Source organism: Erinaceus europaeus, chromosome 7 (genome assembly GCF_950295315.1).
Source record: "Erinaceus europaeus chromosome 7, mEriEur2.1, whole genome shotgun sequence".
NCBI classification, from domain to species: Eukaryota; Metazoa; Chordata; class Mammalia; order Eulipotyphla; family Erinaceidae; genus Erinaceus; species Erinaceus europaeus.
In genome coordinates, this window is record NC_080168.1 from 95,616,881 (window position 1) to 95,631,116 (window position 14,236).

Consider the following 14,236-nt stretch of genomic DNA (forward strand, 5'->3'; position numbering starts at 1 on the left):
AAAAAGAACAAGGGCAACAAAAGGGAAAATAAATAAATAAACTTAAAAAAAAATACAATAAAATGAAGAGTGATAAATTTGTCCAATAAGAGAGCAAGACTGACTTACCTGACTAGCACAAATGTTTTCATACTCTTCTACAAGATCAAAAACTGTAGTTGAAGAGTGCTTCAAAAAAGACTGCAGGAAATCAGAAAACATACTCATGGATGCTAAAACACATTAAGAAGAAAACACACAAAATTACTTCTCTATAATTCTGTTTATTGAAAACTTATTAAGTCCTTTATTTAGGAAGTAACTGGCAATATAGATAACATAAAACCACTAGTCATGTTAAGGGCATATTTCAGTGGTATTACGTACATTTATACTCCTGTAATACCATCATTACCCACCATTTATATTGCAAAACTGAAATGCATAATCAAAGCAATCCTGAGAGAACAAAACAAATCAGGAAGTATGACACATCTGGATTTCATACTATACCAAGAGCTATAGTGATCATTAACAGTACAAAGCTATAAGGAAGACAGTTATACACCAGTGGAAAAGGATCAAGAGGACAGAACAGAAACAAACTCCTGCAGAAATAAGAAATTAACATTTGAGAAGTTGAAAAACAATATCAGAAAAGAAAACACAAGTAGAACCCAAAATGGAATTGGCATATTGCACCAAAGTAAAAGACTCTGGGGTGGGTGGCTGGGTGGGGAGAATACAGGTCCATGAAGGATGATAAATGACTTAGTGGGGGTTGTATTGTTAAATGGGAAACTGGGGAATGTTATGCATGTACAAACTATTGTATTTACTGTTGAATGTAAAACATTAATTCCCCAATAAAGAAATAATTAAAAAAAAGGAAATTAACATTTGACACGGGAGTCAAGGGGGAATGAAAAGTCTCTTCAACAAACAGCATCAGAAAAACTGGGTAATGACATAGAGAAAAATGCAATTAGGGGCCCAGGAAGCAGCACAGGATAGAAAATATGGACTTTGAAATAAATATTAAAAAAAAAAGAAAATATGGACTTTGGTGCACAATTTAAATTTTGAACTCTTACCAGCTTCTCCAGGATCGTCCTCTCTTAACATAACTGCACTGAGAGTCACATCCTCTGTTACACTGTGGGGTTCTGTGTTTGGGAAAAGAACTGAGCGCTGTGAGGAGAATGCAGCAGCCCAATTACTATCATCTAGATTAGTTACCTAAAAAAAAAAAAAGTAATGGAGTTATTGCCATTGAGTGAATGTAGACTTTAATGCTGTTAAATTTTAAAAGATCTTATCTATATGGCCTGCCATCCCATTTAAAAAATAAAGTGATGGGGCCGGGCAGTAGCGCAGCTGGTTAAGGCATGTGGCGCAAATTGCAAGGCCAAGTGTAAGGACCCGGTTCGAGCCCCTGGCTTTCACCTGCAAGGGAGTCATAGGCGGTGAAGCAGGTCTGCAGGTGTCTATCTTTCTCTCTCCGTATTTTTTTTTTTTTTTGCCTCCAGGGTTATTGCAGGGACTCGGTGCCTGCATCATGAATCCACTGTTCCTGGAGGCCATTTTTTTCCTTTTTGTTACCCTGATTGTTTGCTTATTATTATCGTTGTTATTGATGTAGTTGTTGTTGGATAGGACAGAGAGAAATGGAGAGAGGAGGGGAAGACAGAGAGGGAGAAAGAAAGGTAGACACCTGCAGACCTGCTTCACTGCCTGTGAAGCGACTACCCTGCAGGTGGGAAGCCAGGGTCTTGAACCGGGATCCTTCCTCCAGTCCTTGCGCTTTGTGCCACGTGCGCTTAACCCACTGTGCTACCGCCTAACCCCCTATCTTTCTCTCTCCCTTTGTCTTCCCCTCCTCTCTCAATTTCTCTGTCCTATCCAACAATAACAACAACAATAATAGTAACAACAACAATAATAGTAACGACAACACCGATAAACAACAAGGACAACAAAAGGGAAAAGATGGCCTCCAGGAGCAGTGGATTCGTAGTGCAGACACCGAGCTCCAGCAATAACCCTGGAGGCAAAAAAAATATATATATATATATAATAAGCGGGTTAAGTGCACATAGCACAAAGCGCAAGGACCAGCCTAAGGATCCCGGTTTGAGCCCATGGCACCTCACCTGCAGGGGAGTCGCTTCATGAGTGGTGAAGCAGGTCTGTAGGTGTCTATCCTTCTCTCCTCCTCTCTGTCTTCCCCATCTCTCTCTCTCTCTCTGTCCTATCCGACAACAACGACAGCAATAATAATAATAACAACGATAAGCAACAAGGGCAACAAAAGGGGGAAAATGTAGTGATAAGCATTATTTTGCTAAGCAAGTTGTATCTTTTTTTAAAATTATTTTCTTCCTTGCACTACTGTATTAAAATAGACTACATTAAAAAAAATTATTTATTTCCTTTTGTTGCCCTTGTTGTTTTATTGTTGTAGTTATTATGATGTCCTTGTTGTTGGATACATTGTTGTTGGATAGGACAGAAATGGAGAGGAGGGGAAGACGGGGGGTGGGGGGGGGGTGGGGGTGGGGGTGGGGGGGGGAAGATACCTGCAGACCTGCTTCACCGCTTGTGAAGTGACTGCCCTGCAGGTGAGGAGCCAGGGGCTCGAACCAGGATCCATACGCTGGTCCTTAAGCTTTGCGCCACATGCACTTAACCCACTGTGTTACCACCCGATTCCCAATAGACTACATTTTATAAAATTTAAATAGACACTAATTAGTAAAATAAGAAAGAACTACTGCCTTCTTGTCTGGGGAAAATTGTACATGTCAAATGACCAGGTTTTCAATAAAGGTGATAATTTTAAAAAGGATGAGTAATACAGATATTGAAAGATATGAGACAAGACAAATCCCGGATGATGCCACTTATAGACAGAACTTACAGAAACAAGGTCAGAAAGGGAGAACACAAAGCAAAACTTGGAATGGGTAGGGTGTATTGCATCAAAGCAAAAGACTCTGGGGAAGGAGGGGAAGGGAAGAGACGGAGGGTCTTGGGATCCTGGTGTATGAGAGCAGAAAAGGAAAGAGCCCTGCACCCCAAAATCAATTTTGGCCCATACCCCCAGAGGAGGAGAAATGTTAGGGGTAGATGACTACAGGACTCTGAAACCCAATTTCATCAGAACCCAGAGAGAGAAGAGGAGAAAAGAAGGCATTTGAAGGTAGTAGTAAGATTAGCTGTAACTTAAAATGGAAGAGAAGGCAGAGCCATAGGAAAAAAAAAAAAGAAAAGAAAAGGGAAATGTATATATTTATAGAAATAAGGAGCTGGGCAGTGTTGCACCCAGTTAAGTGTATGTAAAGATAATAAAAGAGAGAAGGATGGGGACTGGGTGGTAACACAGTGGCGCAAAGCGCAGGGACCAGCGTAGGGGATATGGGTTCAAGCTCCCGGCTCCCCATCTGCAGGGGACTCGCCTCACAGGTGGTGAAGCAGGTCTGCAGGTATCTGTCTTTCTCTCCCCCTCTGCTTCCCCTCCTCTCTCGAGTCCTCTGTCCTATCCAACAACGAACGACAACAACAATAACCACAGCAAGGCTACAACAACAGGGGCAACAAAAGGGGGAAAAAATGGCCTCCAGGAGCAGTGGATTCATGGTGCAGGCACTGAGCCCAGCTATAACCCTGGGAAAAAAAAAGAGAGAGAGAGAGAGAAGGAGAACTATAAAGAAAAATGTAGGCTACGTAGATAGCTCAGTCTGCTAGCATGCTTGATACTCCCTTTTAGAAAGGGTGATAGAAATACGAAGCACATAGACCTGTGCAAGGATCTTGGTTCAAGCCCCTACTCCCTACCTGCAGGGGAATGCTTCACAAGTGGTGAAGCAGGTCTGCAGGTATCTATCTTTCTGTCTCCCTCCTCTCTCAATTTCTTTCTATCCTATTCAAAAAAAAAAAAAAAAAGGAGGGGGGGAGGGATGGCTGCCAGAAGTGGATTTGTAATCTCAGTACTGAGCCCTAGTAATAATCCTGGAGGGGGAAAAAAAAGTCTAGAAATAATAGTCAACCGACATCTGTGACCTTGGGAGAATCACTGTAGTTTCCAATGGAGGGAATGGGGACACAGAACTCTGGTGGTAAGAATGGTGTGCAATTGTACCTGTTATTTTGTAAATCACTAATTAAAAATAATTTTAAAAAAAGAGAGAGAGAACAGAGCCAAATATAGGGTTATCATTTTTATCTTGTCTCTAAACTAAATGTGGGGTTGACTCTACTACTCTAGCAGTTAGAGCACTTTTCTTTTCTTTTTTTTTTTTTTAACCCTGAGGTCAAGTCATTTTGGATCAGTTAATTTTTTCTTTCTTTTTTTTTAAAATTATTTATAAAAAGGAAACACTGACAAAACCATAGGATAAGAGGGGTACAACGCCACAAATTTCCCACCACTAGAACTCCGTATCCCATCCCCTCTCTTGACAGCTTTCCTATTCTTTAACCCTCTGGGAGTGTGGACCCAAGGTCACTGTGGGATGCAGAAGGTGGTCTTTCTTTCTTTTTTGTTTTTTAATTGCCACCAGGGTTCTCACTGGGGCTCAGTGCTAGCACTACTCATCCACTGCTCTGGTGGCTACTTTTCCTTTCAATTTTATTGGATAGGACAGAGAGAATTTGAAAGGGGGAGAGAAAGAGAAACCTACAGACCTGCTTCATTGATGATGAAGCTTCTCAAACCCAGGTCCTTGCACACAGTGCTATATGAGCTTAACTGGGAGCACCACCCACGACCACCCCTATTTTTCTACTTTAAATCTGCACCATAGTGATTCCTAAAGCATCTTCTCTGCTTTTTTCAAAACCCTGTTTTCTATCCCTTAATGCTTTTTCTTCCTCATAATATTTTTAGTATTGGTTTCCTACTCTCCTATGCTTCATTAAAAAATATGTTTAGAGCAGCAGATCGCTTTCTCTCCTCTCCTCTCCTCTCTTCTCTCCTCTCCTCCCCTCCCCTCTCCTCCCCTCCTCTCCCGGATCAACTAGAAATACCAAAGAAGACCACCCGGGACCGAAACAAGACAGGACTAGAATGACCACAGGAACCCAGTAAATCACCGGTGAGTACAAACACGTGTGGCTGGTGACAGAGAGGAGAGAAGAGCCTAAGGAGAGATTAAGTGACTGCAAACAGTTCAGCAGGAGTTGAGACACCACCTCCAGTCTGCTCCACCAACAAGGGGACAGCTTAAGGGAGGAGAGGACTCCCCAGAGACTCACCAAGTACAACTCTGAGTCTCCATTGCTACTACCCTCAGAATCTGGAGCAGCGACAGGGAGGGACACCAGGGGACAGAGATCTAACCAGGAAACTCAGGAGAAGACCTATACCTCCATGGCATAGCTGAGGGGCTGTGAAAATCTCTTTGCATAACCACTGGATTATCTCTGCCACACCCTGCTTTATCTCTTGGTCAGGAGTCAGTGATTAAGCTGAAGCCTATTGATAGTTTAAAAGCCCTCAAGCTCCCATAGCCTACAGGGAAGAAAAAAAAAAAAAAAGAGGCTTTTAAACTACTGAGCTCCAACTTAGAGATTTAAATACTATTGAAACAACTGTTAACTTCTGCCACTGTGAACCCTTTAATTACCTTACTTAGACACAAGTCAATCCAGGCAATAGTGATCAATAAATTGAAAAGTACTGATAAAGGGAACTCATAACATAATATATAAAATGGTTAAAACAACAAGAAAAAATATTGGAGAATCGAACCAGGACAAGAGTCCAGCTAAAAGTCCTCCAGAGGGTGAAGCACAAAATAACGAGTTCAACATCCAAACATTAGCTTAGGAAATAATAACAGGAGTGAGTAAAGAATTTGAAAAAATTATAATCAGAAATGCAGGAACAACAAATGAGAATATGGAAGAAAATTCTAATTATCTCATGGTTATTAGAGAGCTGTAAGCTGAAATCGCTGAGCTAAGAAGGCAACTAGCTGAACAAGCTAAAACAGTATCAGAGAAGGGCAACAAAATAGATGAACTCCAGAAAGCAGTAGAGGGCAGAGAGAATAGAATCTATGAGGCTGAAGACAGAATTAGCAAGATTGAGGATGAATTAGAGACAACTAAAAAAGAAGAGATCTCAAAAAGAGATTATGAGATGCTGAAAACAACAACAGAGTCCTATGGGATGACTCCAAAAGAAACAATATACCCATTATTGGTTTACCAGAGGAAGAAAGAGAAGGAGAGGAAGAAAGCATTCTCCAGGCCATAATAGCTGAAAATTTCTCTAGTCTAGACAACACCAAAGACATAAAGATTCAAGAAGCCCAGAGGGTCCCAAACAGAATTAACCCAGACCTAAAGACACCAAGACATGTCATACTTAGAATGGAAAGGAATAAGGATAAAGAAAGGATCCTCAAGGCTGCAAGAGAAAAACAAAGAGTCACCTACAAAGGAAAACCCATAAGATTAGCAGCAGACTTCTCCATACAAACACTACAGGCCAGAAGAGAATGGCAAGATATCTATCGAGTGCTCAATGAGAAAGGCTTTCAGCCAAGAATACTATATCCTGCTAGACTGTCATTCAGACTAGATGAAGGCATCAAAACCTTCTCAGACAAGCAACAGTTGAAGGAAGCAACCATCACCAAGCCTGCCCTGAAAGAAGTTCTGAAAGGTCTCCTATAAACAACCAGACCACCACAAATAGGACATATATCAAAACACTCTAAAACTCTGCAAGAATGGCATTAAAATATCTTCAATCTTTGATATCAATAAATGTCAATGGCCTGAATTCACCTATTAAAAGACACAGAGTAGGAAGATGGATCAGAAAACACAACCCAACAATATGTTGTCTACAGGAAACTCACCTAACTCAACAAGACAAACACAGACTTAAAGTGAAAGGATAGAAAACTATCATATAAGCCAATGGCCCACAAAAAAGGGCAGGAACAGCTATTCTCATATCTGACATGATAGACTTTAAAATAGCTATGATTAAAAAAGATAGGAATGGACACTACTTAATGCTCAGAGGATCAGTCAATCAAGAGGACTTAACAATTATTAACATCTATGCACCCAGTGAGAAGCCATCTAAATACATCAAACTTTTACTGAAAGAGCTACAGCAATATATTAACAGTAACACAATCATAGTAGGGGACTTCAACACACCACTCTCTCAACTTGACAGATCATCCAGGCAGAAAATCAATAAAGACATAAGGGAGCTAAATGAAGAGATAGATAAACTAGAACTATTGGACATTTCCAGAGTCATTCATCCCAAGAAACTGGAATACACATTTTACTCAAATCCACATGGGTCATTGTCAAGGATAGAAGATATGTTAGGTGACAAAGACAGCATCAGCCAATTCAAGAGCATTGAAATCATCCCAAGCATCTTCTCAGACCACAGTGGAATTAAACTAACACTTAACAATCAACAAAAGATTAGTAACAGTCCCAAAATATGGAAGCTCAACAGTACACTTTTAAAAAAAATTTTAAATATTTATTTATTCCCTTTTGTTGCCCTTGTTGTTTTACTGTCGTAGTTATTATTGTTAGTTATTGATGTTGTCGTTGTTGGATGGGATAGAGAGAAGTGGAGACAGGAGGGGAAGATAGAGAGGGGGAGAGAAAGACAGACACCTGCAGACCTGCTTCACCGCCTGTGAAGAGACTCCTCTGCAGGTGGGGAGCTGGGGGCTCGAACCGGGATCCTTCCGCCGGTCCTTGTGCTTTGCGCCACCTGCGCTTAACCCGCTACGCTACCGCCCGACTCCCAACAGTACACTTCTTAATAACTTCTGGGTCAAAGAGGAAATCAAGGAAGAAATCAAAATGTTTCGAGATTTCAATGAAAATGAAGACACAAGCTATCAAAATATTTGGGACACAGCTAAAGCAGTCCTAAGAGGGAAGTTCATAGCTATACAAGCACACATTTGGAAACAAGAAAAAGCACAAATAAACAGCCTGATTGCACACCTTAAAGACCTAGAAGAAGAACAACAAAGGAACCCTAAAGCAACAAGAAGGTCAGAAATCACTAAAGTTAGGGCAGAAATAAATAACATTGAGAATAGGAAAACCATACAAAAGATCAATGAAAGTAAATGTTGGTTCTTCGAAAGAGTAAACAAAATCAACAAACCTTTAGCCAGACTCACAAAACAAAAAAGGGATAAGACCCAAATAAATCGGATAGTAAATGAGAGGAGATATCACAACAGACACTGCAGAAATTCAACATATCATGTGAGGCTTCTATGAACAACTATATGCTACCAAGCTAGAAAACCTGGAAGAAATGGACAATTTACTAGATACCTACCAACTTCCAAAACTAAGTCAAGAGGAAGTGGATAACATGAACAGGCCGATCACAGCTAATGAAATTGAAACAGTTATCAAAAATCTCCCCAAAAATAAAAGTCCTGGACTAGATGGTTTTACAAATGAATTCTATAAAACCTTCAAAGAAGAACTAATACCTCTACTTTTAAAAATCTTCAGGAAGACTGAAGACACTGGAATACTCCTTGCCAGCTTCTATGAAGCCAACATCACCCTGATACCAAAAGCAGACAGGGACACAACCAAAAAAGAAAACAATAGACCAATATCTCTGATGAACATAGATGCAAAAATATTAAACAAAATTCTACCCAACCGGATGCAGCAGTATATCAAAAAGATTGTTAATCATGACCAAGTGGGGTTTATCCCAAGCATGCAAGGTTGGTTTAATATACGTAAATCAATCAATGTGATCCACCACATCAACAAAAGCAAGACCAAAAACCACATGGTCATATCAATAGATGCAGAGAAAGCCTTTGACAAAATACAACATCCCTTTATGATCAAAACACTACAGAAAATGGGAATAGATGGAAAATTCCTGAAGATAGTGGAGTCTATATATAGCAAACCTACAGCCAACATCATACTCAATGGTGAAAAACTGGAAGCATTTCCACTCAGATCAGGTACTAGACAGGGCTGCCCACTATCACCATTACTATTCAACATAGTGTTGGAAGGTCTTGCCATAGCAATCAGGCAGGAGCAAGGAATTAAAGGCATACAGACTGGAAGAGAAGAAGTCAAACTCTCCTTATTTGCAGATGACATGATAGTATACATGGAAAATCCTAAGGAATCCATCAAGAAGCTTTTGGAAATCATCAGGCAATACAGTAATGTGTCAGGCTATAAAATTAACATTCAAAAGTCAGTGGCATTGCTCTATGCAAACACTAAGTTAGAAGAAGTTGAAATCCAGAAATCAATTCCTTTTACTATAGCAGCAAAAACAATAAAATATCTAGGAGTAAACCTAACCAAGGAAGTGAAAGACTTGTATACTGAAAATTATGAGTCACTACTCAAAGAAATTGAAAAAGACACAAAGAAGTGGAAAGATATTCCATGTTCATGGGTTAGAAGAATTAACATCATCAAAATGAACATATTACCCAGAGCCATCTACAAATTTAATGCTATCCCCATCAAGATCCCAAGCACATTTTTTAGGAGAATAGAAAAAATGCTACAAATGTTTATCTGGAACCAGAAAAGACCTAAAATTGCCAAAACAATCTTGAAAAAAAAGAACAGAACCGGAAGCATCACACTCCCAGATCTCAAACTATATTATAGGGCTGCTGTCATCAAAACTGCTTGGTACTGGAACATGAATAGACACACTGACCAGTGGAATAGAATTGAGAGCCCAGAAATGAGGCCCCACACCTATGGACATCTAATTTTTGACAAAGGGGCTCAGACTATTCAATGGGGAAAGCAGAGTCTCTTCAACAAATGGTGTTGGAAACAATGGGTTGAAACATGCAGAAGAATGAAACTGAATCACTGTATTTCATCAAATACAAAAGTAAATTCCAAGTGGATCAAGGTCTTGGATGTTAGACCACAAACTATCAAATACTTAGAGGAAAATATTGGCAGAACTCTTTTCCACATAAATTTTAAAGACATTTTCAATGAAACGAATCCAATTACAAAGAAGACTAAGGCAAGTATAAACCTATGGGACTACATCAAATTAAAAAGCTTCTTCACAGCAAAAGAAACCACTACCCAAACCAAGAGACCCCTCACAGAATGGGAGAAGATCTTTACATGCCATACATCAGACAAGAGTTTAATAACCAACATATATAAAGAGCTTGCCAGACTCAACAATAAGACAACAAATAACCCCATCCAAAAATGGGGAGAGGACATGGACAGAATATTCACCATAGAAGAGATCCAAAAGGCGGAGAAACACATGAAAAAATGCTCCAAGTCTCTGTCAGAGAAATGCAAATCAAGACAACAATGAGATATCACTTCACTCCTGTGAGAATGTCACACATCAGAAAAGGTAACAGCAGCAAATGCTGGAGAGGGCGTGGGGTCAAAGGAACCCTCCTACACTGCTGGTGGGAATGTAAATTGGTCCAACCTCTGTGGAGAACAGTCTAGAGAACTCTCAGAAGGCTAGAAATGGACCTACCCTATGACCCTGCAATTCCCCTCCTGGGGATATATCCTAAGGAACCCAACACAGCCATCCAAAAAGATCTGTGTACACATATGTTTTTGGCAGCACAATTTGTAATAGCCAAAACCTGGAAACAACCCAGGTGTCCAACAACAGATGAGTGGCTGAGCAAGTTGTGGTATATATATACACAATGGAATACTACTCAGCTGTAAAAAATAGTGACTTCACCGTTTTCAGCCGATCTTGGATGGACCTTGAAGAAATCATGTTGAGTGAAATAAGTCAGAAACAGAAGGATGAATATGGGATGATCTCACTCTCAGCCCGAAGTTGAAAAACAAGATTAGAAAACACAAGCAGAACCTGAAATGGAATTGGCATATTGCACCAAAGTAAAAGACTCTGGGGTGGGTGGCTGGGTGGGGAGAATACAGGTCCATGAAGGATGATGAATGACATAGTGGGGGTTGTATTGTTAAATGGGAATCTGGGGAATGTTATGCATGTACAAACTATTGTATTTACTGTTGAATGTAAAACATTAATTCCCCAGTAAAGAAATAAATTTAAAAAAATGTATAAATAAAATACTAAAAAAAAATGTTTAATAAAACATAAGGGAGGCAGGTGGCAGCACAGCAGGTTAAGTGCACATGGCACAAAGCGCAAGGATCCCGGTTCTAGCCCCCGACTCCCCACCTGCAGGGGGGTCGCTTCACAAGTAGTGAAGCAGGTCTGCAGGTATCTATCTTTCTGTCCCCCTCCTCTCTCCATTTCTCTCTGTCCTATCTAACAACAACATCAATAACAACAATAACAACTACAACAATAAAAAAACAAGGGCAACAAAAGGGAATAAATATTTAAAAAATAAAACATAAAAGAGAGACAGATAGAGACACACCAGAGCAGTACTCAGCTCTGGCTTATGGTGATGCTGGGATGCTTTTGCATAACTATTACGCTATCTCTCAACCCTTTTCCTATGCTTCAAAACAGGACTTTTGTAACAGCACGTCAAAACAGTGTTTCTTTCTGCTAGTTAGCAAACTGTCACATTAAAACATCTCAACTGTATTTAGATACTGATAGCACAACTTACCACCAATGACACGAGGACTCCAGCTTTTTCAAAGACCGATCAATAAGTTATTTCTAGCCACACAATCCAGCTATTTTTATGGTGACTATGACTTCAATATCTATTAAAACCTTTTAAACTAAGTGTCACCCTTTCCTAAAAAGGAGTATAAAGTATGCTAACAGACTGAGCTATCTATGTAGCCTGCATTTTTCTTTTCTTTTTTTTTTTTTTGCCTTTGTTGCCCTTGTTGTTTTATCATTCTGGTGGTTGTTACTGATGCCATTGTTGTTGGATAGAACAGAGAGAAATCGAGAGAGGAGGGGAAGACAGAGGGGGAGAGAAAGATAGATACCTGGTGACCTGCCTCACTGCCTGTGAAGTGACATGCCCTCCCCCACACACACACAGGTGAAGCCAGAGGGCTTGAACCAGGATCCTTGCCCCGGTCCTTGCGCTTTGCGCCATGTGCACTTAACCCACTGTACTACCGCCTGAGCCCCCTGCATTTTTCTTTATATTTCTCTTTTTCTCTCTATTATCTTTACTTATTTGATAGAGATAGGCAGAAATCAAGAAGGGTGATACAGAGAAGGAGAGAGACATCTGCCACCCTGCTTCACCACTCATGAAGCTTTCCTCCCTGCAGACAGGGACTGGGGGCTTAAGCCCAGGTCCTTGTGCATTTTAATATGTGTGCTCAACTAGATGTGCCAACACCCAGCCCCTATTCCTTTTTTTTAATGTGGTACTAGGGAATGAACTCAGGCTCTTGCATCTGGGTACTACCACTGAGTGGCTTCTCCGAACTATCTTCTCTCTCTCTGTTTTTTAAATATTTATTTATTCCCTTTTGTTGCCCTTGTTGTTCTATTGTTGTAGTTGTTATTGATGTCATTGCTGTTGGCTAGGACAGAAAAATGGAGAGAGGAGGGAAGAGAGGGGGAGAGAAAGATAGACACTTGCAGATTTGCTTCACCGCTTGTGAAGCGACTCCCCTGCAGGTGGGGAAGTGGGGGCTCGAACCAGGATCCTTCCGGCAGTCCTTGCGCTTTGCACCATGTGCGCATAACCCACTGCACTACCACCCGACTCCCTTTTTTTCCTCTTCAAAAAAAAAAAAATTTTTTTTAATTTACTTATTCCCTTTTGTTGCCCTTGTTGTTTTATTGTTGTAGTTATTATTGCTGTCGTCGTTGTTGGATAGGAGAGAGAGAAATCGAGGGAGGAGGGGAAGATAGAGAGGAGGAGAGAAAGACAGACACCTGCAGACCTGATTCACCACCTGTGAAGTGACTCCCCTGCAGGTGGGGAGCCGGGGGCTGTAACCGGGATCCTTATGCCGGTCCTTGCGCTTTGCGCCATGTGTGCTTAACCTGCTGCGCTACCACCCGACTCTTTTTTTTTTCTTCTATTTTTAAAGACCCATGTTGGGTCATTTCTTCCTTTCCTTTTTCCTAAATTAATTTTTTACATTAGCTTGCCTTCTGAAAGTAGAAATGGAGGGAGAGCTACCAATGCACTACTGCAGGATCCACGGAGCCCTCCTGGTGCTGTCCATGGTGCTACCATATGGTGCCAGGGGTCAAACCCAGTGTCTCATTCACTAAGCTACCTGCAGCAACTTCTCTTTTCTTTCACTTATTTATGATGTAAACGAGTAAAAGTGAGAGTGAGAAAAAAAGACCAGAGCTCTGCTCTGATATATGTGGTGCTGAGGCCTCGAACATGCATGGAACATGCTCTATCCAATTATCTCCTGGCCCCTCAGCCTCATTTTCCCACATACCATAGACAGATTTCCCAAGAACCCCGAAGACTGTGTAACTCGAGGAGACCTTCTTCCTGTTCCAAGAATGCAGGAAACATCTGGATGCCTCAACAGGCTTCGGTTTGGTGGGGTGACTAAAACAGAGAAATCAAAATGCATGACCAGTGATCACGAAAATAAAACAATGAAGCAATAAAGACTAATTTTCAATTAAGTACAACCAAATAAACAATTTTAAGTCTTTTAAAAAATATTTATTAACTAGAAAGATAGGGAGAGACATGGTACATGTGATGCCAGGGAGCAAGCTCAGGACTTCAAGTTGAGAATTCAACACTTTACCCCAAAAACAACTTTAAAAGAAGTGTTCTCATTATAACAAATGAGCAGTAAATAAAAGTAAGTGATTTTTTTTTTCCATTTACTCGTTTTAATTTTTTGCCTCCAGGGTTATCACTGGGGCTCAGTGTCTGCAGTATCAACCCACTGCTCCTGGAGGCCATTTGTCCTATTTTGTTGCCCTTGTTGTTGTTATTGTTGCCATTGCTGTTGTTGGATAGGAGAGAAATCAAGAGAGGAGGAGGAGACAGAGGGGGAGAAAAAGACAGACACCTGCAGACCTGCTTTACTGCTTCCCCTGCCGGTGGGGACTCAGGGGCTCAAAGCTGGATCTCCATTCCAGTCCTTGCACTTTGCTACCACATCCGCTACTGCCCAGACCCCAGTAAATGAATTTTTATAGCTTAATTTTTGGCATCAGGGTTATTACTGAAGCTCAGTGCCTACAGAATTCCATCACTCCCAGTGGCTATTTTTTCCCCTTTTCTAGATAAAGGATGAGAGACAGAGACAGAAAGGGAGAGCGACAAAG

At 40.7% G+C, this 14,236-nt stretch overlaps 1 protein-coding gene across 2 annotated transcripts in view; it reads right to left on the reverse strand.

Annotated features, from left to right (window-relative positions):
* Positions 1 to 14,236, reverse strand: part of NUP107 (nucleoporin 107) — a 52,560-nt gene that overhangs the window by 30,316 nt on the left and 8,008 nt on the right. For both annotated transcript variants that reach the window (XM_007528407.3, XM_060194961.1), the window contains exons 4-6: positions 13,384 to 13,499; positions 1,074 to 1,218; positions 109 to 212 (exon numbers count right to left, since the gene is read on the reverse strand). In XM_007528407.3, coding sequence (XP_007528469.1) covers positions 109 to 212; positions 1,074 to 1,218; positions 13,384 to 13,499 — 365 coding nt within the window. The remainder of the gene's footprint in view (positions 1 to 108; positions 213 to 1,073; positions 1,219 to 13,383; positions 13,500 to 14,236) is intronic.